This window comes from Falco punctatus, assembly GCF_963210335.1.
Source record: "Falco punctatus genome assembly, chromosome: 2".
Lineage (NCBI taxonomy): Eukaryota > Metazoa > Chordata > Aves > Falconiformes > Falconidae > Falco > Falco punctatus.
In genome coordinates, this window is record NC_137581.1 from 70,244,550 (window position 1) to 70,267,530 (window position 22,981).

General features: G+C 41.3%; 2 protein-coding genes across 8 annotated transcripts in view; one reads left to right on the forward strand and one right to left on the reverse strand.

Moving 5' to 3' along the window:
• REV1 (REV1 DNA directed polymerase) overlaps nucleotides 1-7,589 on the forward strand; it is a 62,875-nt gene extending 55,286 nt beyond the window's left edge. For all 7 annotated transcript variants that reach the window (XM_080377261.1, XM_080377262.1, XM_080377263.1 and 4 more), the window contains 5 exons: nucleotides 3,122-3,230; nucleotides 4,296-4,504; nucleotides 4,676-4,835; nucleotides 5,658-5,760; nucleotides 7,169-7,589. In XM_080377261.1, coding sequence (XP_080233387.1) covers nucleotides 3,122-3,230; nucleotides 4,296-4,504; nucleotides 4,676-4,835; nucleotides 5,658-5,760; nucleotides 7,169-7,280 — 693 coding nt within the window. In that variant the 3' untranslated portion in view covers nucleotides 7,281-7,589. The remainder of the gene's footprint in view (nucleotides 1-3,121; nucleotides 3,231-4,295; nucleotides 4,505-4,675; nucleotides 4,836-5,657; nucleotides 5,761-7,168) is intronic.
• Nucleotides 7,590-11,212: 3,623 nt separating this feature from the next.
• EIF5B (eukaryotic translation initiation factor 5B) overlaps nucleotides 11,213-22,981 on the reverse strand; it is a 37,370-nt gene continuing 25,601 nt past the window's right edge. Inside the window, exons 14-24 of the mRNA XM_080377260.1 lie at nucleotides 21,781-21,922; nucleotides 20,427-20,558; nucleotides 19,610-19,792; nucleotides 19,295-19,456; nucleotides 16,740-16,871; nucleotides 15,290-15,421; nucleotides 15,100-15,176; nucleotides 14,814-14,978; nucleotides 13,699-13,837; nucleotides 12,931-13,092; nucleotides 11,213-12,001 (exon numbers count right to left, since the gene is read on the reverse strand). Coding sequence (XP_080233386.1) covers nucleotides 11,894-12,001; nucleotides 12,931-13,092; nucleotides 13,699-13,837; nucleotides 14,814-14,978; nucleotides 15,100-15,176; nucleotides 15,290-15,421; nucleotides 16,740-16,871; nucleotides 19,295-19,456; nucleotides 19,610-19,792; nucleotides 20,427-20,558; nucleotides 21,781-21,922 — 1,534 coding nt within the window. The 3' untranslated portion in view covers nucleotides 11,213-11,893. The remainder of the gene's footprint in view (nucleotides 12,002-12,930; nucleotides 13,093-13,698; nucleotides 13,838-14,813; nucleotides 14,979-15,099; nucleotides 15,177-15,289; nucleotides 15,422-16,739; nucleotides 16,872-19,294; nucleotides 19,457-19,609; nucleotides 19,793-20,426; nucleotides 20,559-21,780; nucleotides 21,923-22,981) is intronic.

The following is a 22,981-nucleotide window of genomic DNA, read 5'->3' on the forward strand; positions in this document are numbered from 1 at the left end:
TAGTCTATTCTACTACTAAAATTTCTTTGATTCAAGTTCATTGGTTCAAAAAGAGTTGTGTCAGTTTTTATCCCTGTGCAGATGGTATATGAACTCTCCACACCCCAGCTGTTTTAAATTATGTAGTTACATTCATTCATAGGCAAGACTTTATCTTGGACTTACGTATTAAATTATGCTGTGCTTTAAAGTACACCCCTCCTCTACCACTCAGTGCTCTCTTTTTCAGGGTAAATTTTAACTGCATGTGGCTTTCTATAAAAATTGCATTTGGTTTGTGTTTGTGTTTTATCTGTCTGTTAATTAGGTAGTTGAGAATTGATTCTTGTTTTTTTTTATAACAGCATTACTTCTTGAAATTGCCATAGAAATACCTAATTTGCACACTCAAATGCACCGGTTTTCCTGTCTCTATCTCCTAATGCATTTTGTGACTCTCTTACCTGATCCAAAAATGTCAGCTTAGCAGAGCAGTCTTTTTGTTTGAAGATGTAGTTCAAGAAGAATTAGCTATTTCCTATTTATTTGTCAGGGTTATCCATATATCTATTCTGGAATGCCTTATTCTTGTACTCCACATTTTCTCCTGAAAACCATTCAGCTTTCTTTACTGGTAAAAAGAGAACTACGATTTACAATTTTAATTCTCTGAGTTAGGTCCAAGTTTAATACCTAGAATACTATGGTTAAATTAGCTTTCTTAGGCTTGGTGAAAAAAATATTAAAACCAGTTCATTAATCTGGGAAGATTTTTTTTCTGTGTTAAAATCATACATTAACTTAATTCAAAAATAACATATTTGTCTAAATATAGTTTGATACAATTGTTGGTATTGTTAAAGTTTTTGCAGGAGTGTATATTGTATGAGTACATAACAAACATTTAAGATTACTTTCAAATGATACAGTGGACTGAGCGGTAATGGCTTTCAGGTATAGAAATACTGCAAACCACTCCAAATTGAGTACTTTAGCCACATCAACTCAGCAAATGTAAATGATGCCCTGCCATCTTTTTATAGGTTAATTAGGTTTGGTTTTCAACCTTTCATTCCTTTTGTCTGAACTGTTTTTATGACCAGGTGCCAAGTTAATTGGCTGATAGTGATTTATTAATTAGAAAACGTGGAAAATGTCCTTTGTTGGGTAAGGTTTTCCCATAAAAAGAATCCAGATAGGTTGTATTCATTTCCATTAGCTGCTGAAGTAATCTTAAATTTTAGAAGAGCTGTTTATCTGTAGCAGCTGAATCCTGTAAAAGCATGGGAGGCAAGAAGTAAAGATGCTTAGAAGTGAAGGACATTTGTAGTAGTGGAATTAATTACTGGTAGCAAATTTGCCCCTCGTCCTCACATTGTCTCGACATGGTATAGATTCCTTGTAAGCAAATTTAAAGAGCACATCAAAAACACTGATAGCTGTATGCTGAGGTAGTACATTAGTTTATAAAATCAAGTTTCTCGATAATGTGAATGTGCTCCAGCTATGCGAAAGCTATGTTAGGACACTATGGCTGTACAGTAAATTACCCAAAAGTCCAATTATTAGTGCAGAATTCATATGAATTTGACTGATGGCTCTTATAACAGAATTTTTACATGTTATGCTTTCAGAGGGCAGTGATAGGGGGAATAACAAAACCACATCCAGTTCCCTGTAATGCATTATTTCTGCAGGAATTACTAGGTTGCGTACACAGAAACCTGTTAATTCAGGGCCTCCCAAATTCCTGACTCCTGAATGCTTAACCAGAGAACAGTAACCTTTTATAAATAGTTTTATTAAATAAAATTTATATTTAAAAAATAACTTGAGCCTCTGGGCTTAATTGGCTACGTTCCACTACGATGCTTTGTTCTACGCCATGTATGCAGTAATTGAGGTGGTCAGAGTTGTTCCCATTTCCTCCCTTAATTAGTGCCTATTTTGTGTGGTGAAAAATTTGTGATGGCACATGGAGTTCTAAAAATGGAAAAAATGTGCTAAATTGATGAATTTTACCTGTGGGTAACATGTTCGTGTTTATTATCTACATAATTTAGACATCATATGTGTGAATAGCACAGCCTACCTTCCTGACGTAACATACGTATTTTGGTTTAAAAAAAAATCAAACCTCTGTTGAAAACAAGAGGTAACTTTTAATATATATGCATACGGACATATAATACAGTATCTCAGATAGTGGAGAAACTGTATTGTGCCCTTAGAATAGTAATAGTAGTTTTGAATAATTTTTTTTGTTGTTTGTGCACATCTCTGAATTTTACCACTGAAATGGAAGGGCACTCTCCCACTGGGCAGTTTTAATCCTCTAAATGATAGGTTTGCTTTTTTGAATTAGATTTTGCAGATTATGAGCTGAAAACACTATCCAATAATACTGGGAAACTCAGAATACAAGACTAGTGGGTCACTAATTTGCTGCTTCAAGACACAGTGAGGGAAGAGAACTGGGCGAAACACGAAATTTTATTTTGGCCAGATGAGTGTTTATGGCAAAAAACAACAAATTATTTCCTGTCTAGAATTCCAGCCCGTAGGACAGTTGGAAAGGATTGCGTTCTTATCAGTTGGACGAGGGGTGGACAACACGGGGAGAAAGAAAAGCAACCCTTTTGTGCTGGTTCAAAATGTGAGGTAGCTGGACTTGCATTTCCTCTCCTTAAAGAAGCGAGACTATTTCCAAGGATATTTTGTTTGAGGAGAGTAGCAGCTTCCAGGAAATGGAAGTGTCAAAAGAAAAGGAGGAACAAAAGTCTGATTGTCACAGTGTTTGTGTCTGGAAATTTGAAGAGACCATTCGCTAAGATTAATTGTGCTGTTAAGATAGCTGCACTGTGTATCAGTAGGTGAATAAAGTTGATTAGTGTATTATAGGCCCATAAATAGTAATTTTATAAAATAATAAATGTAGAGTAATATTAGATGGCAAACTTTATGTTTTTTACAAGAAAAGCACATGAAGAAAGTGTAAAACATTTTACAGTGTTTCAGTTACATCTCATTTATTTTGCTTGGCATAAAATGTAAATACCTTTCTCATGTGTGTGATCTAGAGGAGAGCAAGCGGTGTTGCTTACTGGTAAAATAATCAAATTAATCTTTTGTTACTGTTCAGGTGGACCCTGAGGTTTTTGCTGCCCTGCCTGCTGAGTTGCAAGCAGAGCTGAAAGATGCATATGATCAAAGGCAAAAGCAATCAGAGCAGCAACCTGCTAACACTCTTGGTGAGTATATATGGTTGTACAGTAGTTCTGTATAGGAGTTGCTTACTGTTCAAAAGGAGTTATGCAGCCCTAAACAACAAACTGGAAAATACAACTAAAGCTTCTATGAAGGTGCTGTGTTAAACCAAATTTCTGTGGTTTTGACAGACTGTCGGTTACAACCAGCTGTGGTCTCATTTTGCAGACAGATGCCTAGCTTTGCTTAAATGGGTAATTAATTCAATTCATGGGGACTGTGGCACTAAACTTACCCATGTCCATATGTTTGCAGAATGGAATCTAAACTTGATATGTCTTGTAATTTAAAGCATTGCATCTTCAGTGCCTAAGTTATGTTCAGATAGCATTCTCATGGTTCCCTGAAACCCATACCAGCGCTATGGGTTTTAGGCAACTCGAGACATGATCCATCTCTCCATGTGTCTGATAGTCAGATGGTTTTACTCTGAGCTGATCACCCAGGTCTCCTTTATATAATTAGTAGAAAGAAGGAAGATTAATTCCTTGTGAACATGCCTTCTCATAAAATAGGTTGGAAATATCATTGGGTTCATTGCCAGTTAAATACAGTGTTGTTATAATCAAACGTTGATTTCATGGCCAGTGGGCTAATGCAGATACGTTAGTATGATGGAATGAGAGCAGTGTCCTTAGTGAAGTGTTACAAAAAGTAGGGCTTTTCACTGCTGGATTTCCTGATAACCGCTGCGGGGAGGTCTTAGTGTGGGTATCTAGGTGAGACAGTGCTCTGACTGAGGGAAAGCAGTTTGTCCAGTGGGCTTCAGATTTCACCAGCTGCTCATACTCAAGCACTGAAATGCTTGATATTGAAAGGCTTATGAATTGTTCTGTATCCTCCGAGTACACTAATGCCTAGCAGTGCTTTTCAAATACTTAAAACATCGCCCATGCCTGGAATGGCATGTGAGTGTTAAAGTCACTTTATCTAGGCTGTGTTCTCCCAGTTGATCCGTAGATTTTTACGGGAGATAGAGAGTCCCCCTTTCTGTGGAAAAGTATTAAATTTTAAATAATTCAACTACTGACTATTCCTGTGTTTTTCAGCGTCAAAAAATGCGTTCCTACACCTGAAGCATGCAACAGTGAAAAATAAAAAAATCCGGAAAAAAAATCCAGACAGTCCTGTAAAAAAGATTCGGAGTCCTTTGAAAAGCAGACTTGTCAGTAGCCCTGCAAAAAACATGCCAGCTACATCTGGTAGCCCACAGAAGCTAATAGATGATTTCTTGAAACAAGAAGGAACGGCTGCTCAGGTAATTTTAACACTTAACAGCTTTCAGTCCTTTTCTTTAGACTTAGTCTATGTTCACAAATGCAGCTTGTTTTCCTTACTGGATTCTTTACTAGACTCTTATCTATGTGTATATATATGGTGTTACTATATTTGTCAGACTGAGCATTATCAATTTTTATGTTTGGAACAGCCAGAAGCAGTTCCATCAACTTCAGATTCTTCAGACCCATCAGCTGTGCAGACTGAACAACAGCCTGGTTCATTTAGGCCACAAGCACCCAACTTAGCTGGAGCTGTTGAATTCAACGATGTAAAGATGTTGTTGAAAGAATGGATTACAACTATTTCAGGTACAGAATGTCATGCTAGTGGTAATCTTGCAAGCATCACAAGGAGAACTATTTTTAGGAGACTTTTTGTACTTTCTTGCTTCACTCTTCCTTTCACTGGTTATTTTTCACAGTAATCTTGAAGTCTTACCACCTTGCAATCTTGAAGTAACCTGATTCTTCCTACTCAGTTGTTATTCTGTAGTTTTGCCAGCTCCTCTTTCTTGCTTAACTTCATGAAAATCTACCTGCACTCTCTCCAGGCCTTGTCAGGCCCTTGTCTTATGCCTTGACCTTACTTGTGTGGGAGGTTTTCCTTATTTTGTCCAGCATCTTACAACCGCTAGGCTGAAAGCTATTGAAAGGGAATTCTTTTATGAAGATGCTATTTTAGAAGCAAAGGAATGCAGGTTTTTTGAGAATAAAAGCTGGAAAGAATTCCACAGTGACGTGCAAAAGTGTAACGTCATTGCTAAATTGTGATTTGAATTTTAACATCATGTCAAATAATTTGCAATCCCTTAGTATCTTGACAAATCTGACCTTCGTACCCTGGGCATTACTGTTCTAAGAGTTTCAAAACAGCCATTGCATTCTAGATCCCTGTTTATTTTCCCTTTGGTTAATATTAGTCTGGCTGTTACTTGTTCATACATCAGTCCTTCTGTGTACACATCTTCGGATGTTGGGGAGAAGTGTGGGAATATAGCAATTGCCAGATTGGTCCCTGATGTGCTAACACTTGCAGGATTTCTTTCTGTTCTATTCCAGTTATTCTGCGATTATATTCTAAGTATACTTAGAGAAAAGTTACCTCAATTTCTCATATTTTTTTTATTACAGATCCTATGGAAGAAGACATTCTACAGGTTGTGAAGTATTGTACTGATCTAATAGAAGAAAAAGATTTGGAGAAGTTGGATCTGGTTGTTAAGTACATGAAAAGGTAGCTTAATTGCTAAAGTTTGTGATATTTAGACTGGTTTTGTTAGAATTCATGTACTAGATGCTTCAGTGTGAGGCCATAAGTCCGTTAGACATTCCATTCACGAGTGTAAATATTTTTGGCTTAAACTTTATTCAAAAATGGGCTAAGAAGTTGGGCTGTTAAAATAGGTAATTTGTGAAAAAATAAAAGTAGCGTTTAATAGTATTTGCTACAAAGTCTTGTGTTTCTAGACAAAGGTTATAGTTTTTGGCAGCATTGTCCCTTTTCTTCATGCTGTTTTCATAAATTTTTCATGGTACCTTAGATCTTTCTTTTGTTTCATCTGTTTTCATTCTGCTGTATCCTGTCTCACCTCCAACCTATTAAAGCAGGGTTTATTACTTAGTTCTTGTGCTCCAGTTACTCTCCCCATGAGTCAGGAGGCCCAGGTTTCCTCTGACTTGCTTACTGACCGACACATAACTATGGAGCTCAGCTTTCTGTGTCTTAGATCTGGACAATACTTACTTCACAGAATTAATCAACCCCCAAAAGACTACAGGAATATAAAAACTTCACTATGCTTTTGTATTATGGGATGGCTTTAGGCCTCAGAAAATGCAAAATGCACAGTGCATTGAATGCTGCCTAGTATTTTTTATATAGAGTTTATAAAACTCTTCAGAAAGCATCATGTCCCATTCCTGGTCCCTCTATGTGATATTTGCACCGATGGCAGTCTGTCTGTCCAGAGCCTGGTAACAAGTATAGGACAAGAAATCAGGAATTGGATGATCCTGATGTTAGGTCTTCCAAAGCTGTAAGCATAGAAACCCTCTGCTCTCCTGTAACAGTGATCTGGAAGGGGATTTTGAGACTACAGAGCTGCTTTGCTTTCCTTAATTTGTTTCTAGTAGCAGCTGAATGCTAGAGCTAACTCATAGCTCTTAGTGGGCCTCCATGATTTGGTTCCATTTTTGGCAATAAACACAATGTAGTGCCCCCAGAACCTCTTAAATGTCTTAATCGCCCTTGGCATTCATTGCAATAAAAAAGTAGCATGTATGGCTTGGAAGGAGGAAGGAAAGATCAGGATCCAGAAGCTTGCCATTTCTGATTCTTCAGTATAAGGTTGGTAGGTCACCGCTTTAATCACGGGCGTACAACCGCTGCAGAATGCTAACATTGGCAAGCTGGTGTGACGCCGCTAACGTCAGGGATTTCACCACTGAATGGCAGAGCAGTCTGTGGCATTAGGGAAGAGTTGGTCTGTTGGAAGAGAGAGGGCTTTACCAAGATCAAATCAAAATACCATTCATAGCGAACTGTTGTGGTCTTGTTTTCCAGTACAAAGACCAAAACTTCCTGTAAAAAGGACTGGTTCTGTAATGGTAATTTTCTCCCTCTTCTTCCTTTTCCCCTTCAGGTTAATGCAGTCATCTGTGGAATCGGTTTGGAATATGGCATTTGACTTCATTCTTGATAATGTTCAGGTAGTTTTACAACAAACTTACGGAAGCACATTAAAAGTTATCTGAACTTGTAGTAAAGAGCTTGATGAGAGCCTGGAGCTCTCTGCTAGCTGTGCCATAAGTGCTTGTGAGGTATTTGCAAAGTGCATGATAGTAATGCCCTGAGTTTTTATAATTTCAAATTTCTTTTTAAACAACAAAGTGTTTTGTACATTTCTTTTCAGAAAGTGCCAAATTTGTCAGTATTGCATGTAAATAATTGTGTTAAAATTCTTTTATTGTAGTATAGAATCTATTTACAAAATGTTTGTTTATAAAGTTTTATGGATTTTTACAGTGAAGTGTTTACAGTTGTTTAATAAAGAACTGTATGTATATTTTTGTACTGATTCTATTTTGTGATGCTTCAGTTTGAATATAGCTAACCCCTTTTATTAAAGCTGCAGCTTTGATTCATTTCACAAAGTTTTACACGGTGACACTGCCTCAACGCACGTAGGAGACTGCTGTACGTTCACCTGGCTGCTTTTTGTTTCTTCTCCACTGACTTTATTACAGATTTTAAGCCGAGGGAAGAATATTAGCTCATTTTCAGTTTCATGCTTCAAAGATAGAAACCAGCGTGGCCCAGCAGCTCCCAAAGCACACACGGTGTTAGCTGAAGCATAAGTGCTCTCTGAGGTCTGTGCATTCACATGTACTGTCACCTCTGCAGATCCGTGCTCGTAGAGGAAAACAAATGGAGATCTTCAAGCAGTTACGCAAAGGCAGTGCTGAGGAGCAGCTAACACGGAGCACTGTTTAAGCCTCTGCCAGTTCTCTGCATCGCTCCTTCTTGGGATAGAGCCACGTTCCACTCTTAAAATACCATCGTTCTCTCCAGCCCGTGATACGCATTTCCTTTATGCAACACAACAAAATAGGTTGTAGCGAGTAGCAGAAGTGAAATAAATAGCCCTGTCTCTTTGTGGCTGTGGTAGGGAGGGGTAAGCCTGTGCCTCTGCAGTCTGCGTTTTGGGCAAGTCTGCTTTTCCCAGGTGTACGCCAGCCTCATGTAGTCGTATTTGGCCCAATATGTTGAAGCAAGGCTGTTCAGGTGCCTGGAAGGAATGAAGAGCACTTGGAAGAAAACCCAGGTGGTAAGAAAAATATTTTCATTTTCTGAAGAAATGTTGGGGGAGAGGAGTCAGAAGTACCCCACATAATGGGGTAGAATGACTGTAGAATGAAAGCTGGAATGCAGACTGGAACTAGCCCTGGAGCAGGACTTGTGCCACCAGCTTAGCTGGAAGCCGTTCCACTAGCACAGGGAAGAAGCTTCTGCAGTCACTTCACTGGCTGCAGCACAGGTGACAGCGGTGACAGTGGCTTTTAGCTTTAGGTTGTGCCCCAGGCTTCCCTTGGAACGCACGCTGGGAGGGACGCCTGCCTGGCGGCCTTCTGCAGCAAGGTGGTGGACAGGGGGAGGTCAGTCCACGTTGTTTCTCTTGGCTTGAGTAAAGCTTTTCCTCATCCCTCCTGTAACATCCTCACAGAGTAGCTGACGAACAGGCTAGAGACGAGGACTGAAAACCACCCAGGCAGGCAGGCCCCGGCCATGGCGATCCCCGGCACAAAGCCCTGTTGGAGGCCAGTCCCACGTGCTGTACCCACACAGTCAGCACCAGGTCTGGTCCCGTTCAGCTTCTTTGTTCATGAGCTGGATGACGGGGCAGGGTGCACCCCCAGCACGTCTGCTGGTGACACAGGATGGGCTGATTGGGCAGGGACCGGTGCTGCCGCTGGAGCCTGCTGGGCTCCTCGCGAGCCTGTGGGAACCGCGTGAAGCTCAGCAAGAAGTGCAAAGTTCTGCACCCAGGGAGGAACCCCCCAGGCACCGGGGCCTTACCTGGCTAGAAGGCAGCGCTGCAGCTGTAAGGCCCCGTGGGTTGCCTGAGCCAGCAAGACTCCCTCACAGCCAAGGCAGCCAGCATCCTCCCTGACTGCACAAGCAAGACCACCACCGGCAGCAGGTCAGCGGAGATGACTGTTGCCATCAGCACCGGTAGGACACACCTGGAATGCTGGGTTCAGTTCTGGGCTCCGTGGTGCAAGAGGGACATGGACAAACAGAGCAGCTCCCCTGCAGGGCCACAAGTTGCATAAGGAAGCGGAGCTTCTCTCGTTGCGGGAGACCCCGAGAGCACTGGGACTGGCCTGGAGAGAAGGCTGGGGGGGGCACCCACGTGTATGAACACCCGCTGGGGGCATACGAAAGACAGAGACAGCCACTGCTCTGTACCAGTGAAAGGCATGGGACAGTGGGCACTACCTGGTACAAACCATTGCTTTCCAGCAGCCCCCCATGTACACACCCCCACCCATGTTCCAGAACAGGTTGTCCACAGGAGTTCTGGAGAGTCTCCAGCAGTAGAGATGCTCAAAACCCAACTGGAGACCTGGGCAACCTGCTCTGATAGCCCCTGCCCTGAGCACGGGGCCAGGGGGACAGGCTTGGGCTTGGTGACTGCAACAGGTCCCTTCCAACCTCAACAAGACTTTTTTCCAGCTCATTAAGTTGTTCTATAAACTACATCTGTTTGTAGCTATGTACCTCCAGCGAGGGGCACGCCTTACCTCCATCAAGCTGTCTGGTTTCTACTAGTTTGCTTGTACCGCTCAAGGAATATTTGAAACCAGCCTCTTTAAATAATAATAATAAAAAAAAAACAAACCAAAAACCCAAACAGCCAAACAAAGCATTACTTAACTGAGTAAGGCTACTTGTAATTATCTTTTCCTTCTTCCACAGTGATCCCTGCTTCAAACCCTTAAATACCGTATTCAGCCATTATTAGCTGCCTTATAAAAGGCTTTAAGTTCCACAACAGCAACCTACAAAAAATAGCATGATCCTTTTCCCAGAGTTTCTGCCTGTGGGAAGAACACCCTTCCACATTCAAGGAACCAAGAATACATCCAGACAACGTTTGACATCGAGGTTCTTAAGAACTTCTTTTATTAGTGTAGTTTTCATGATTGCATAGTTTGCAAAAGAAAAGTGTAACAATTAAACGCAGTCTCCTCACTGATCATTCTAGTCTAACCCACCAACACGCCCAGCGATGTGAATTTGCAGCACGCACCAGCCATACTGAAAAGGTGCTTTTCAATGGCAAGTTTGAAGTCTTAACAACCAAAAAAATTCCAGTAAGTTAAATTCCATTGCCAAAGGAGGCAAGTTATTAAATGTTCCTGTGTAATTCCACGCCATCTCCATTATAAAATGCAGATTTTGCCAACCAAAAAAAAGCGACAGATCTGATCGAACTTATTGCAAGTTAAATTCTTGTAAATTAAATCTAAAAATCTCGGCTATGTGAAAGATCATTATCAATTTTCTTTCAGCTTGTGCTTTTGAAAAGTGTTTGTTTAGTTCCTCTCCGCATGAGCTGCAAGTAACTGGGAGACTACCTGATTAGGCATAGGTCAAGCTGTCATCCTAAGGAGGGAAGCACAGGGGAAGGGTGGGTAGGAACAAGCTGGGATTACGGACTGACTCCTGGTCATCACAAACGGCAACCAGACGCCTTCTGAGCTGGTTCAGTCCCACGGTGTCAGACTCCTCAACAGCTTTGACGCAGCCTCCAAAGTCACCACTCACTCGCAGAGGACAGTTTTGCGGGTGCTTACCACAGCTGAGCAGCAGCTGGAGAAGAGATCCCACCTCAGCTCCTCCCAGCAGAGCCTCCCGGGGAACTGTGACCAGCCGAACACCTGGCCTGCAACTCCGGTGCTTTGGGAACACGAGATGAGGCACAAGCCACCGAGATCACAACCACACGCAGCGCGCACGCTCCGTGAGGGGAAGTGAAGCCAGAGGAAGAAACACCTTTGCTGGAACACGCCTCCCTACCTAGCCAAGCAGAGCGAGGCAAGCCTCCGCCAGCGCTTCCACCTCTGCCACAGCCCACGGAGTGAAACTCTGTTTATTGAAGCAAACTGTAAAACAAATGGGCTACTATGTCCATCTCCTTTATTTGCGGCTCTGCGTTATAATGGTTACAGGTTGACTTTCATGAACTGTACAAGCAGTAAAAGGTGGCCAACTATGCTTTACATCGTATCACACAAAGCAAATACAGAAATATCCAATTGCCTAATTTTCTATTTAAAAAAATCTCTATAGGCACAAAGCAGAAGAATGTTGGAAAAGAGAGTCAAGGGAAGAGGTATGCATAAATAAAGAAGTACTTCTTACATCAAAAATGTCCCAAGAATCACAAAGTCTGCAGAAGCTTGGTTAATCAAATACTGCAGTACTGATCTCATCAGTATAAAAGTGAAAGAGCTTTAGTTCTGTAATAAAAATTCCATTTTATTTTATTTACTTTTGGAGAGAGGGAGGGAAAAAGGGCGGAAGGAAGGTGTAAGAGAAGGAAGGGCAAACTTTAAAACAGCAGCCAGTATTAGGAAGGGCAGTAGGAGAGGTGAACAGGCACATTGGAACCATGGGAACATGTAAATTGACCACTGTCAAACCAGTGTAAATTTCTTGGTTTCTCATGGAAAACATTTTATCCACACATTTTCCTCCCAAACATATATCCAACACTGTCTTCAATATATGACTTTGTTGGTAACTTTTAGAACAGGAATAGCACGTTTATTCCTGCCTCCCCATTGCTGTAAAAAGTTATCTAGATGATTTCAAACACTTTCTTCAGCTCTACTATAAGCTGCCAGTCAGACTTCTGCATTTCATCCCTGAACCAGTCCTTCAGGGCATCAATGGACTGACGGCTGATCTGTAACACACAAGACAGACCCATCAGAAACATATGCACGTGCACTACTAAAGGCAGCTTTTAGCACACCGGAAGCAGTTAATCCAAAGAACGGGCGTCCACAGGCACAGTAGGAAACCTTCTCATCACACTTCTGCTACGGCTCTGCCGCGTGACCTGGCCCGTTGGTTTCCCTTCTCTCCTCACCATTACCTGCTCTTCAGAGACTGCAGCAGCACGGACCGTCTCGTGCTTTGCGCAGCGAGGCAGAAACTTGTGACCCGAGAGGAACTCCCGCTTCGCCCAGTGCCTGCAGGACCAGCACCACCTCCCAGGCCCTGTCACAGGTCCTGACATCTCCATCTGAAAAAGCTCCTGTGGCTACACCCCCGCTTGTGGGTATGTGCCCCCCCCCCCCCCCCCCCCCGTGTGCGTGCGGCAGGGGGTGCGCTGCCACACAGTAAGAGCTCTGGCTTTGCTTCTGACAGCAGAAAACTGAGCGAGGGATCATCTCATGTAAGCCCAGCGTTGCCGAGTCAGAGCAGCTGAAGTATTGCTGTTCATTGCACAGTTTCAAAAGCAGGCAAACACAATCATGCTGTAATGCCACAGGGGATTTCTAAGGTGCTCTGAGCACCAGCTACATACCACAGTATGCAAATAGCTAATTTAGCATTTTACCCTCTCGGGTGCAGTGAGCTGCAAGGTATTTTTAGCTGCAGTACATCATTCCTTCGGTCCTCTTGAGGGGCACTACTACAAACCTCGAAACAAGGCTACAGAGAAACCTGGCTGAGCAGTGCCACCCCCACACGCACCGTTTCAAGTGTTCGATAGTCTCTGACGGAAGGTTCCTAGTGTACGTTTTTCAGGCTTCATGCAACATTTCCCCTTCAAAGCAAGCTACCGCTGTGCTGTAAGCCCACTCCAAAAACGCTGGTTGCTTTTACCTTACTGACGAGGATATCTGTTGCTTCAAAATGTCGTCCATACATTTTGGGTGATTCACCAGGAATAGGTTCTATTTTAACACATACTTCTTGGCCTTTTTTTGCAACCTCCACTGGTTTATGGTTTATTTCAATACTTGTAACTATTCCAATTTCAACAAACTGCAATACAATGAAGAAGCTGTAATCCACATCCACAAAACCTCCGCCCACACACCCTTCTCTAAGCTCCTCTTTATACAGACAGGCTGGCTGGCGTGAAGTACTGTGCTGGTGGAGCAGCCCCCTCGGAGCCAGTAAAGCAAAACACCCTGCACTGTAAGGACAGCGCACGGAAAAGCCAGCAACATCAGCCCATCCATAGTCATCTGGGATACCAATTTGTTATCCCGTGAAGTGGCAAGACTTGACTTCCCCCCCTTATTAGCTACCAGGAATGAGGATTTTGCTCATTACTTTATATCGCAATACTGGAATTGCGGCAGGGGAAGGAGGGCGGTTGACCAGCAGATACCCTCTAACCACGATGCTTCCTGGCCGGGCCCTGCGGTGGTCCAGAGGCTGTGCCCCACTACAGGACTCAACTCCTTTCTAGCAAGGAACAGCAAGATGGGTGATCGCCAGGAAAGAGACCTGAGCTGGAAGTCTGAATCTCGTCTCCTACCAGAATGCTGTACACCGGGGAAAGGCATGCAAGCGTTTCCTGGTGCATCATCCCTGGAACTACCAGGTAGATCAAACATGCACTGGGAAGAGGCGGTTACTTACGTTTTTGCTAGGTACACACATGGGAGTCCCCTGCTTCACCTGGCCGGCCTCCACAACCACACCCATCACTATTGGGTCACGAGAGTTGAATATGAACTGAGGGAGTATTTTCATCTTGCAAGGAAATACTGCTATATGCCTGAAAGATGGCACAGAAGAGGCAATTTGAAATAGATACTGGAACAGTGTACACCACATTAACAATTCTGCCTTCTCCTGCACTTCTTGGGCATTTATTCTAGGAGTGTCACTTGGGGATAAATCAAGCAGGAAAACACTCTTTTGCAATCTTGCTAATTCCCGTCAATACTTCATCTTCAAGAACTATAGGGAACAATAATCAAGCATGGCTGGCACAGATTTTATTTTGACTGGCTTGGGCAGTCAACTAAGACCAAGACCAAAGGAATAGTAATTTTGCTGTATAATTAGTCTCAGAAGAGCACAGGAATAGAAATATTATTGCCTCAACCCATCACAGCGTCTACAAAAATTCAAGATTTTTTGTTTGTAAAGTGAACAAATAGGTTTAAATGCTGAAGTATATAAACTCACATTGGGATCAATGTGAAATGAAATAAATACATTTTCATTTATTTTGTCTGTCTTTACTGAGGATCACCCAATGACACCAATTTGAAAAATTAATTTTGGGTCCCTGTAAGTTAAATGACTGCATATTCATGTGACTGCAGTCAGAATTAAGCCCTGTACACTGGAGTTGCATAAATACAAAACAATAGAATCCAAATCCCTTTGGTTTTTGTAACTGCAGGACTAACCCATCTGGCACAAGCTAGGAACAGAAGCCAAGTATACAAAGCAAACCTTAAGGCCACTCCATATTACATGATAGTTTTAGATAAATCTTGTAACTGCTTTACAGTGCTCACCCTACTAAGCCTAATCCCAGATGTAAACAATTAGACTGGAGTAATGAATTCTTGAAAACTATCAATTTATTGCCCTAGCCTCTTCCTCCTCTCCCTCTTCCCCATCAACTACATGGTAAATAACAAAATGGAAACAAGAAGTTAAATGCAATTTCTTTTGTAATAAAATAATTGAGATGCTGTTATTTGGGAAGCATCCAGAATATGATTGCTCTTACTTACTTGAATTCCTCTTGTTTCTGTTTTTTGTAGTCTTGTCTATATTTTGTGAAGGCATCAAATAAGTGATAAATTATTTCAGCACTAAAAATTCGAACTCCTAAACTATCAGCCATTTCCTGCGCATCACGTTCAATTCTCACATCAAATGCTAGAATGACTGCATATCTGTAAGTAAAAAGAAGTTCAACAGTTTACTGGCCAGACCATAGAACCAGAACTAAGGAGGGGGCCCTCCTGAAACACCACCGTGCATTTATCAGCACAGTAAAGCAAAGCAGTTACTTACTGTGGGTCATGCTCCAACATAACTGATGCCTTCATAACATCTTTTTTATGGACAGGACCTATGTTAATTCCTGAATACTGTTGAAGAAGAAAGCCACGTAAATCAGTCACCGATCTTTGAGTCACAAGGAAACAGTTACCCACTAAAACGTGGAAACATCATCATCAGATGACAGCACAGAAGTACTTACTGGCACTTCTGACGTTTTAAGAAATTCAAGTAATGCTTCTAAAGAGCCTAAAGTAGAAGCCTGAACATAAACACCTTTCTCTTCTAACTTGATTGCATTCAGTGTTTGCTTCAGTTCATGTATTAGTTCATCCTTTAGGAAAAAAAAGGAGAGAAAAAAGCAAGATTTACTTCTCTTACTATTTATGCCTCAGGGTACTAAGTCTTTCTGTTCACAAGCTGACGAAAGTATGTGACAGCTGTACTGAGCAGTACCAACTTACTTGGTTGCATAGGTCATAGGCAGCCCCGTGATACACTGCTGCTTGTTTCTGGCATTAGAAAAGTCTGAACCGAACCAGAGTTGAGGATTTTGCAAGAAGGTGATCGTGTAACACAAAGCAGATGCCCATTTGGGGAGTCAGTAACATTTCTCTGCAGATTACACGCTGTTCTTCCCTCCCCACCACTGTATGTTTCTACTTAACAGGACTGACTGAGTGAACACTGTGTGTGGCAGTATCTTTGGTTTCCTAACTGAGCACCCACAACAAAAGCAGAACCTCCTGACACTGTGAGCTGGGAAGGATTCTGAACACTCTTTAGGCCTAAGGGCAAAACAGAGGATGCATGAGCGGCAAGGCCATTTTACTGCTTTCAGAAAGGTAAAAAAACCAAAAAACCACCACACCACAAAACCACACTACCTTTTTTTTTTCAAGAGCCCATGCCTTTTAAACCCAAACACTCAGTCTTTTCCGCTGAGAGATGAACAGGTGTTGCCATTTACTTTAAGCCATCACATAGCTACTACTAGTATACTATACTCGTAAGTACCCAGCAACAAGGTCTGTATCTGGAGGGCCTGAAAGATTAACTTCCCTTTAGAAGCAAAGATAACCAGAGAAGGCTAAAATAAAACTGTGTTTTAGAAGTGAACTATCAACATGCAAGTTTCCTTTTTAAACTAACTTCATAACTTTGGAGAACAAGAGTATCTCAGTTTTGGTTTTAAGACAGCTAAGTTTTCCTCTGCCATTTTTCAAGTGTAAGTCACAAAAGAAATTTACTACAGAAGTCTTAAAGCAACTTTTATGATAGTTTGGAGAACTCCACACTAGCAGATATTTGCTTAATAGGTCATTGACATATATGCGTAAGTTACCACAAATACCAAATCAGTAATTAACATATCAAACTATATGATAATCGTTTTCAAACATCATTCTATCAGCAGAGACACCCCAGCAATACATCAGGGAAAAGCTAAGAGTCACGTTACTAAAATCACGCCAACACTAATGCTTCACATGGCCACGAGGCTACACATGTTATTGTAACAGTGTTTAAAATGCAACCAAAAAAAAGCAAGTTACTTTCATACTGAGCTCTTAACATTTGAATGAGCTTCATCACTGGAGAACTCTGTTACCTTCAGGTTAAATGTCGTATTTCAACATGAGCCATCTCACCTTGAGGACGGGGACTTCATCCTCTTTATACGCTACAAGCAGAGGCAAACCAGCCAATGTTTTTTCCAAATCTTTCCCAAGAATCTTCACACCTTGAGCAGCAACAACCTCTTTGTGCTTTTCATACTGGTTCTGAAAAGGAGAATACGCACTAAAAAAAAGAGTTCATGTAGATGCCACACAGCACCGCAAAGCAGTGCTGAGCAGCTAAAGAACTCGCCACCCGCAAGCACGGCAGAGCGCGTGACAGCGAAGCGCCCAGCAGCTCCTGTCTTAAATCTGATTTTCTCTGCATTTGCATGCTTCAGTCAGCATGCTGCTGTCCCTTCAGATCCCACACACATGCCCGCCAAGGCGGGCAGGGGGAATCATCTAAAAAACAGAGACAGCAGCCAAAAAGGAATATATACTAGAAAAGAGCAAGCAGTGATTGGCAGCTCCTCACTAAAAACCAAACACCACACGCACAAGTTCAGCCCCATACGGAAGTAAGGGGAAGACACCAACGGCTCAGCTGAAGCACCAAAGCGGAGCTGACACAGCCCACGGCTCTGCGCAGCAAGAACGTGCTCCTTCTCCCACTGGAGGCCTCCCATCCAGCCTTCTCATGTACATAGTTCCATGCTCAATTTCCCAGCTGCTCCTCCCCACCCAGGGGAACCTCGAAGATCTTTCACCACTTTAGAGAAGAGCTCTAAGGCATCACAAAAGTGGTTATTTCTGAAGGCCTTTAAATCAACGTTGGAGGGATTTTTCCAGTTTGTTTCTTCATTTATTTAGGAGACGTCCCATCTTTTTCTTGAAACCGCAAGGCAGCTCCCTTCCTCAGTAAGCACTTTGTTCCTGCAAGCATCTTTTCTTTACCCCTCGACCCCAAAAATCTGGGTCTTATTTCATTTCAAGGATGAGAATTCCCCATGGACAGGCTGAATGGAAATGGATCCTCATTGCCTGCTCAATAAAAGCCAAAACCCAAAAACAAGGGAGAAAAAAGAAAAAGAAAAAGAACACGGCTCCCCTAGATCCACTTCCTCAGCTAAAGGTTCCCAAATCCAGTATTATTCATTGTGGTACTGGTACCCTATACTCCATCTCCCAAAGTGCAGACTCATCTGAAGATCCTGTTGATGGGAACCTCTGATCTATTATCTTGCTATTCAGTCCCACAAAAAACAAACTTCAGTCTCATAAGATTGGCATGCCCCGGTTTATCTTCTGCTTTGAATAAAGGGAAGCAAACAGGTGCAAATTCATTCCTGACTGTACCAGAATATATTCAACAGGTTCCAACAAAGTAAAGAACATAACCTAAACACAAACGTCCGTTTCCCCTTTGCCACTTTCTAGCCGTTATCAAACGATTAGAGTAAAGCTGTGTTCCAGAGTGGGAAGCCTGACAGGCTCTCCAAGACAACTGTCCCACCCCACAGCTGACCAGACTGCCATGCACACAAGTGGGAAGAGTGGCTGTCTTCCTATTTAAAGCAAGCCAAGCAGCTCTTGCTCAGTTCCATCTCAACATCAACACTCCATTCTTCAGCACATCTGAGGCAACAAAGCTCTCACAAAGGAGGATCACCACAACAGAGAGAGAACACCAACGTCAACCCAGGCCCCAGCAATTATCAGTAATAATTTGCAAGAGTGACTAAGTTTGCAGGAAGGAACTAGATTAAACACCCAAGGACTACAGTGGCCTGCAGGGACGCAGGTCTCCAATGGAATGAAGCACACCACAACTATTGCCTTAGATTAAGATCCCGACACTAGTTCTCCACATCTAAACCAAACCTTTAAGGCTTGTCCTATTTCATTCACCTAGGTTATCAGTATGGCTTTCTTTGTCTTAAGCAGAATCTGTGGAGACACTTAATCCTTCCCTTTTAAGCAGGAAAAAAAAATCTGAGCAGCTCTTTTCATTATCTTTTAATTGTATATATTATTGTATTCATAGCCTTTTGTTTCTGTGGCTCTCCTCCTTTCATGCAAGCAATTCAGGTAGGATCACAAATTCAGTCTCTCCCAGTCTGTTAAGACTAGGGCAGCAAAACCTCCAATAACTCTTAAAAATGACAGAAGGCTGCCTATTCTGCAGAGGTCCTGGTCATCACCACTCACCAACTACTTCTAGAAAGTCACTTGTTCACTTCTCCCAAATTTAAGTATATATGATTTTTGTCATTAAAAAAATAACTAATCATATATACTTTAACTCAGAAGTCACTGTACTAGCACATCCCGATTTCCATTTGAGACTGGTATCTCCCTCTTACACATAGCCACGTGCTCGAATCCTTTATTAAAGCATAAACATCTTAATCCTCGCAGCAAGGCAACTCCTTTGCCATCGTTATAACAGGCACACCAACAGGTATATGCAAGTAAGTACATTCACAAAAACAATGGATGCGCACCGTCTTCTCCTTTAAATCATCCTTAGATACTGTAATACAACTGCACTCCACTACATCCTCATTTTTCATACAACTTGCTTCTTTTTTTTTTCTGATTCTAAATCTTCTCTAAATGCCAATTACACTAACCAGTTTCCATACCTTAACTCGTAGCTCCTTCATAGGAGGAGGTAGCAGAAGACCTCTAATCTGAGTCACTATAGGACCTTCTACCCCAGGAACAATAATGGTGTCTCCTTCTTTCAGGCGTCCATTAATCAAAATAACATCTATAGTAGTGCCCATGCCCGGCAGTGCTTTAACCTGAATGAAAGGGGAAAAAAGTTAATCCATATTTAAGCACTCCAATCACACCTTGTTGTTTGTTTTTGTGTTTGGGGTTTTTTTAACCAGGAAGAAGGGGGCAGGGAAGGGAGAAATTTCTAGATTAATTTCAAAACACAGCTACTGAATTACCTCCATGACTTGAGCTCTCAGCTCCTGACACTCAGCCAGTCTCTTGGTCAGCATAGTTTGTGTTAGCTCAACGAGCAGAGCTATCAGACTTCCCATGCCATCCCCTGTGTGAGCAGAGGTAGGTACAAGAGAAACAAAAGTGCGGGGATCCTTATTCTCATAAAACAAGGCAGCGTTCAAGCCCTGGAATCAGGATTAACAGTTACATAGGGAAAAACATATATATGCATCAGAATTAACAGTAACATTCAACCCCAGTCAATTACTATTGCATTAAATGCCAACTTCAAACACACACACACACACCCATTCTCGACAGTATGCTATGGAACATGAAGCCTCAACCCACACACGGAAGCAGTATGGGTTAAATCTAGAAAGCTAATTACCACATCTAGCTTCTAGACAGCACTGCACATTGCCAACAGAAGTTCCCAGAACTGATGTGATTCATGCCCTGCCAGTGTCCAAGGAAACAAGAGACAGATGGAATTCTCTCAGGCAATTCCCAAAGACAGAAAGAATAGGGACAAAAACTTAATCTGCTATTCATGACTATTAACCATACACAACAATTAGCTGCTACTTTTCTCCTAACTAGCACTCTAAGGTTGGAGCAATTAAAAGAAATTTAACAACAACAAAGTTTGGTTTACAAGAGGCAAACTCCAACGTGTCAGAGGAGATGGTGACAGTTTTCTTGATATTCCAAGTTGTTTTGTGCAAGGAAAAGCAAAAACACACCCCCACACCACCCACCCTCTTTACTATCACTTTTGTTAACCAAAGAACCACCAAAGAACATATTCCAGCCTACCTGTTTTGCAAATTCCACTATGATAGCTTTTGCACGTTCTTCAAATTCATCTTTCGTATTCTTTTTCTGCTTCTTTAAAGTGACAGCTACATCTGTATCTGGACTTTTTTTCCAGTCATATAACCTATCAATCTTGGAAATACAGTAATATCTCATTTTATGCAGCTTACTAAAAGGCACCTTTATGCTTATGCAACATCACCTGTGAGAAATACATTACCAGCCAACACAGCTAGCCAGCTATTTGCTCCAGTAATCAAGTTAAATCTTTTTATTTGCTTTAGCTGCTATATTTAGCTCTGTTTATGTATTTACCCAACATCAGACAGTATTTCATGATAGCAATACAAATTTAGGTTTTAAAAATTCAAGCTATAACAATCTAGGTTCATAGAGGAAAAGTTTATATATATTGATTACATCAAGTTTAAGAGACCCGTGTACAGCTTCACATATACAAAAAAATCCTGTGATGTGGTTGGAGTTTTGGCTGAAAAGAGACTGTACTAGTTTTCCAAAGAACATTTAAAACTTGCTGGTGAATGCGGGCCCTTTTCCATGTTGCTAGAGAGAAGGGATCACAGGGGGGTTGTTCAAAAGACACGAATGCATATTTCAGAAACACTTCCCTAAGTAGATTTTCAAAGCAGGATGGACTTAGTCCAAGGAACTACTACACTTGCTGTACAACTCAAAACATTTTGTAAATGGATTATAACTTTAGAAAATGGATTATAACCTGGTCAAATAACAGAACTATAACCTGAAATGCAAGAACTTTTGGTTATTTAAGCTCAGGCTCACTTAACACCTCTCCATCCAATAGTTTTTGTAAAAAAGCAGCTGTTTTCAGCAATGAGATAATGGCCTCCCCAGTTCCAACCATCTTCAATCGTAATGGTCATTTCGTTTTTCTAAAGTATACTGCAATTTGTACACTGCACGTGAATACTCTTCTGTAAGTTCTCTATCAGCATGTCAGATAACTTTGGATGCTATCAGACAGAAGTAACTTCCTTATTATAAATCATGTAAGTCATCACAAACAGCCAGTGTAATTTCTCATGCACAGGATTTCTAAAAAAAAGCTGAAAATAATTGGCTTTCCCATCTAATATTGCAGAGCCTGAAATACTTCCCAATACAGATCAACATTACTGCTCCACGAGCTTAAAAGCTAGCCTGTTTTCAAGTCAAACTAACAAGTATCAGTAGCTAAAAAAAGATTTTTCAACATGAAGTTTGTCTTTCATCAGAAAATGTACACAAATCCATGTAAGCAGCTGCAAGGAAAAAAAAACACAACTGAATTACAACTTCCGTATATGGTTCGTACTTGTTGAAGTTATCTTACCTTGTTGAGAGCTACTATAAAGGGGCATTTCTTTGATTTCAACAGATTTATTGATTCAATTGTCTGTGGCTCCAAACCATGCATGATGTCAACTACAAGTATAGCAATATCACAAAGTGAGCTTCCTCTATTTCTTAGATTACTGTGGCATTAAGAGGAAGGGAAAAAAAAAAAAAAAAAAAAAAAAAAAATCAGTCATACAGCAACAGAACTTTAATAATAAATACCAAAAATGTCAAATTTACATTGACCAAAAAAAAGCTAAAGCTGATCAAGTAGTTAGTTACTTCTGAGGGAAAAATGTCACCAAAAATATTCAAATCACACTGTGCAAATTCTATTTAACAGATTAGAGTATGCGTAAGCAAAAATAAGAAACTTATTCTCCCAAAATTTTTCACGTTATTATGTATTTTTACAAGTTAAGAAACATTCTCATTTTTTCTGGAGAACTGAGACCCTTACAGTGAAATACCAGAGTGCAAAACCTGAACAAGACAGTTTTTAATACAATACTACATAAAACTCTTAACATTATTAGACATCTTTGGTGCCAAAGATCTTCTTTGGCTAGAAGATGAAGAGCTGAAAGTAGTACGATGCCAATGAACTGATCAGAACATTACCAAATGCCCTAAGACATGGCATTTCAGTGCTTGCAGAGGTTTATGTTTAAGAATGTCACATCAAAGTCTTAATCCTTGTGTTTGGAGATTTCACCCGAGCACTACCTCAGTGAGTACAGTTATATCTATCGTGTTTTAAACTTAGAAGTTAATTTAGTGGCTTGCCTGCATGCCACTGGTGTTCCTAGACAGCGTATGATCTCTGCTAAAACTCAGCTGACTCGTGTAGTTGGTAACTTCCAGTCTTACGAACTCAGTTTACCTTAACTGGGACACTATGAACTGGAGGCTATTGATTTTTCACAGCAGAGTGCTTCAGCCACCTGAAATCCTCACGTTTTCGTCTCCAGCTAGCTGCCTGCTTCTGTCTTTCCTCTTACACTAACTATTAAGAAAAGAGTTACTGATGTGCTTTTTCAGATATCCATGGCTCAACTGGCACGAAGACAGAAAATTAATCAGATACAAAAGGCCAGTAATTAACCAGATACAATAAGTACCTGCAAACTAAGCAAATCCACTTATTTCTCCACTTTAGGTTAGTTTTTCATTTGGGGGTTGGTTTTTGAGGGTTG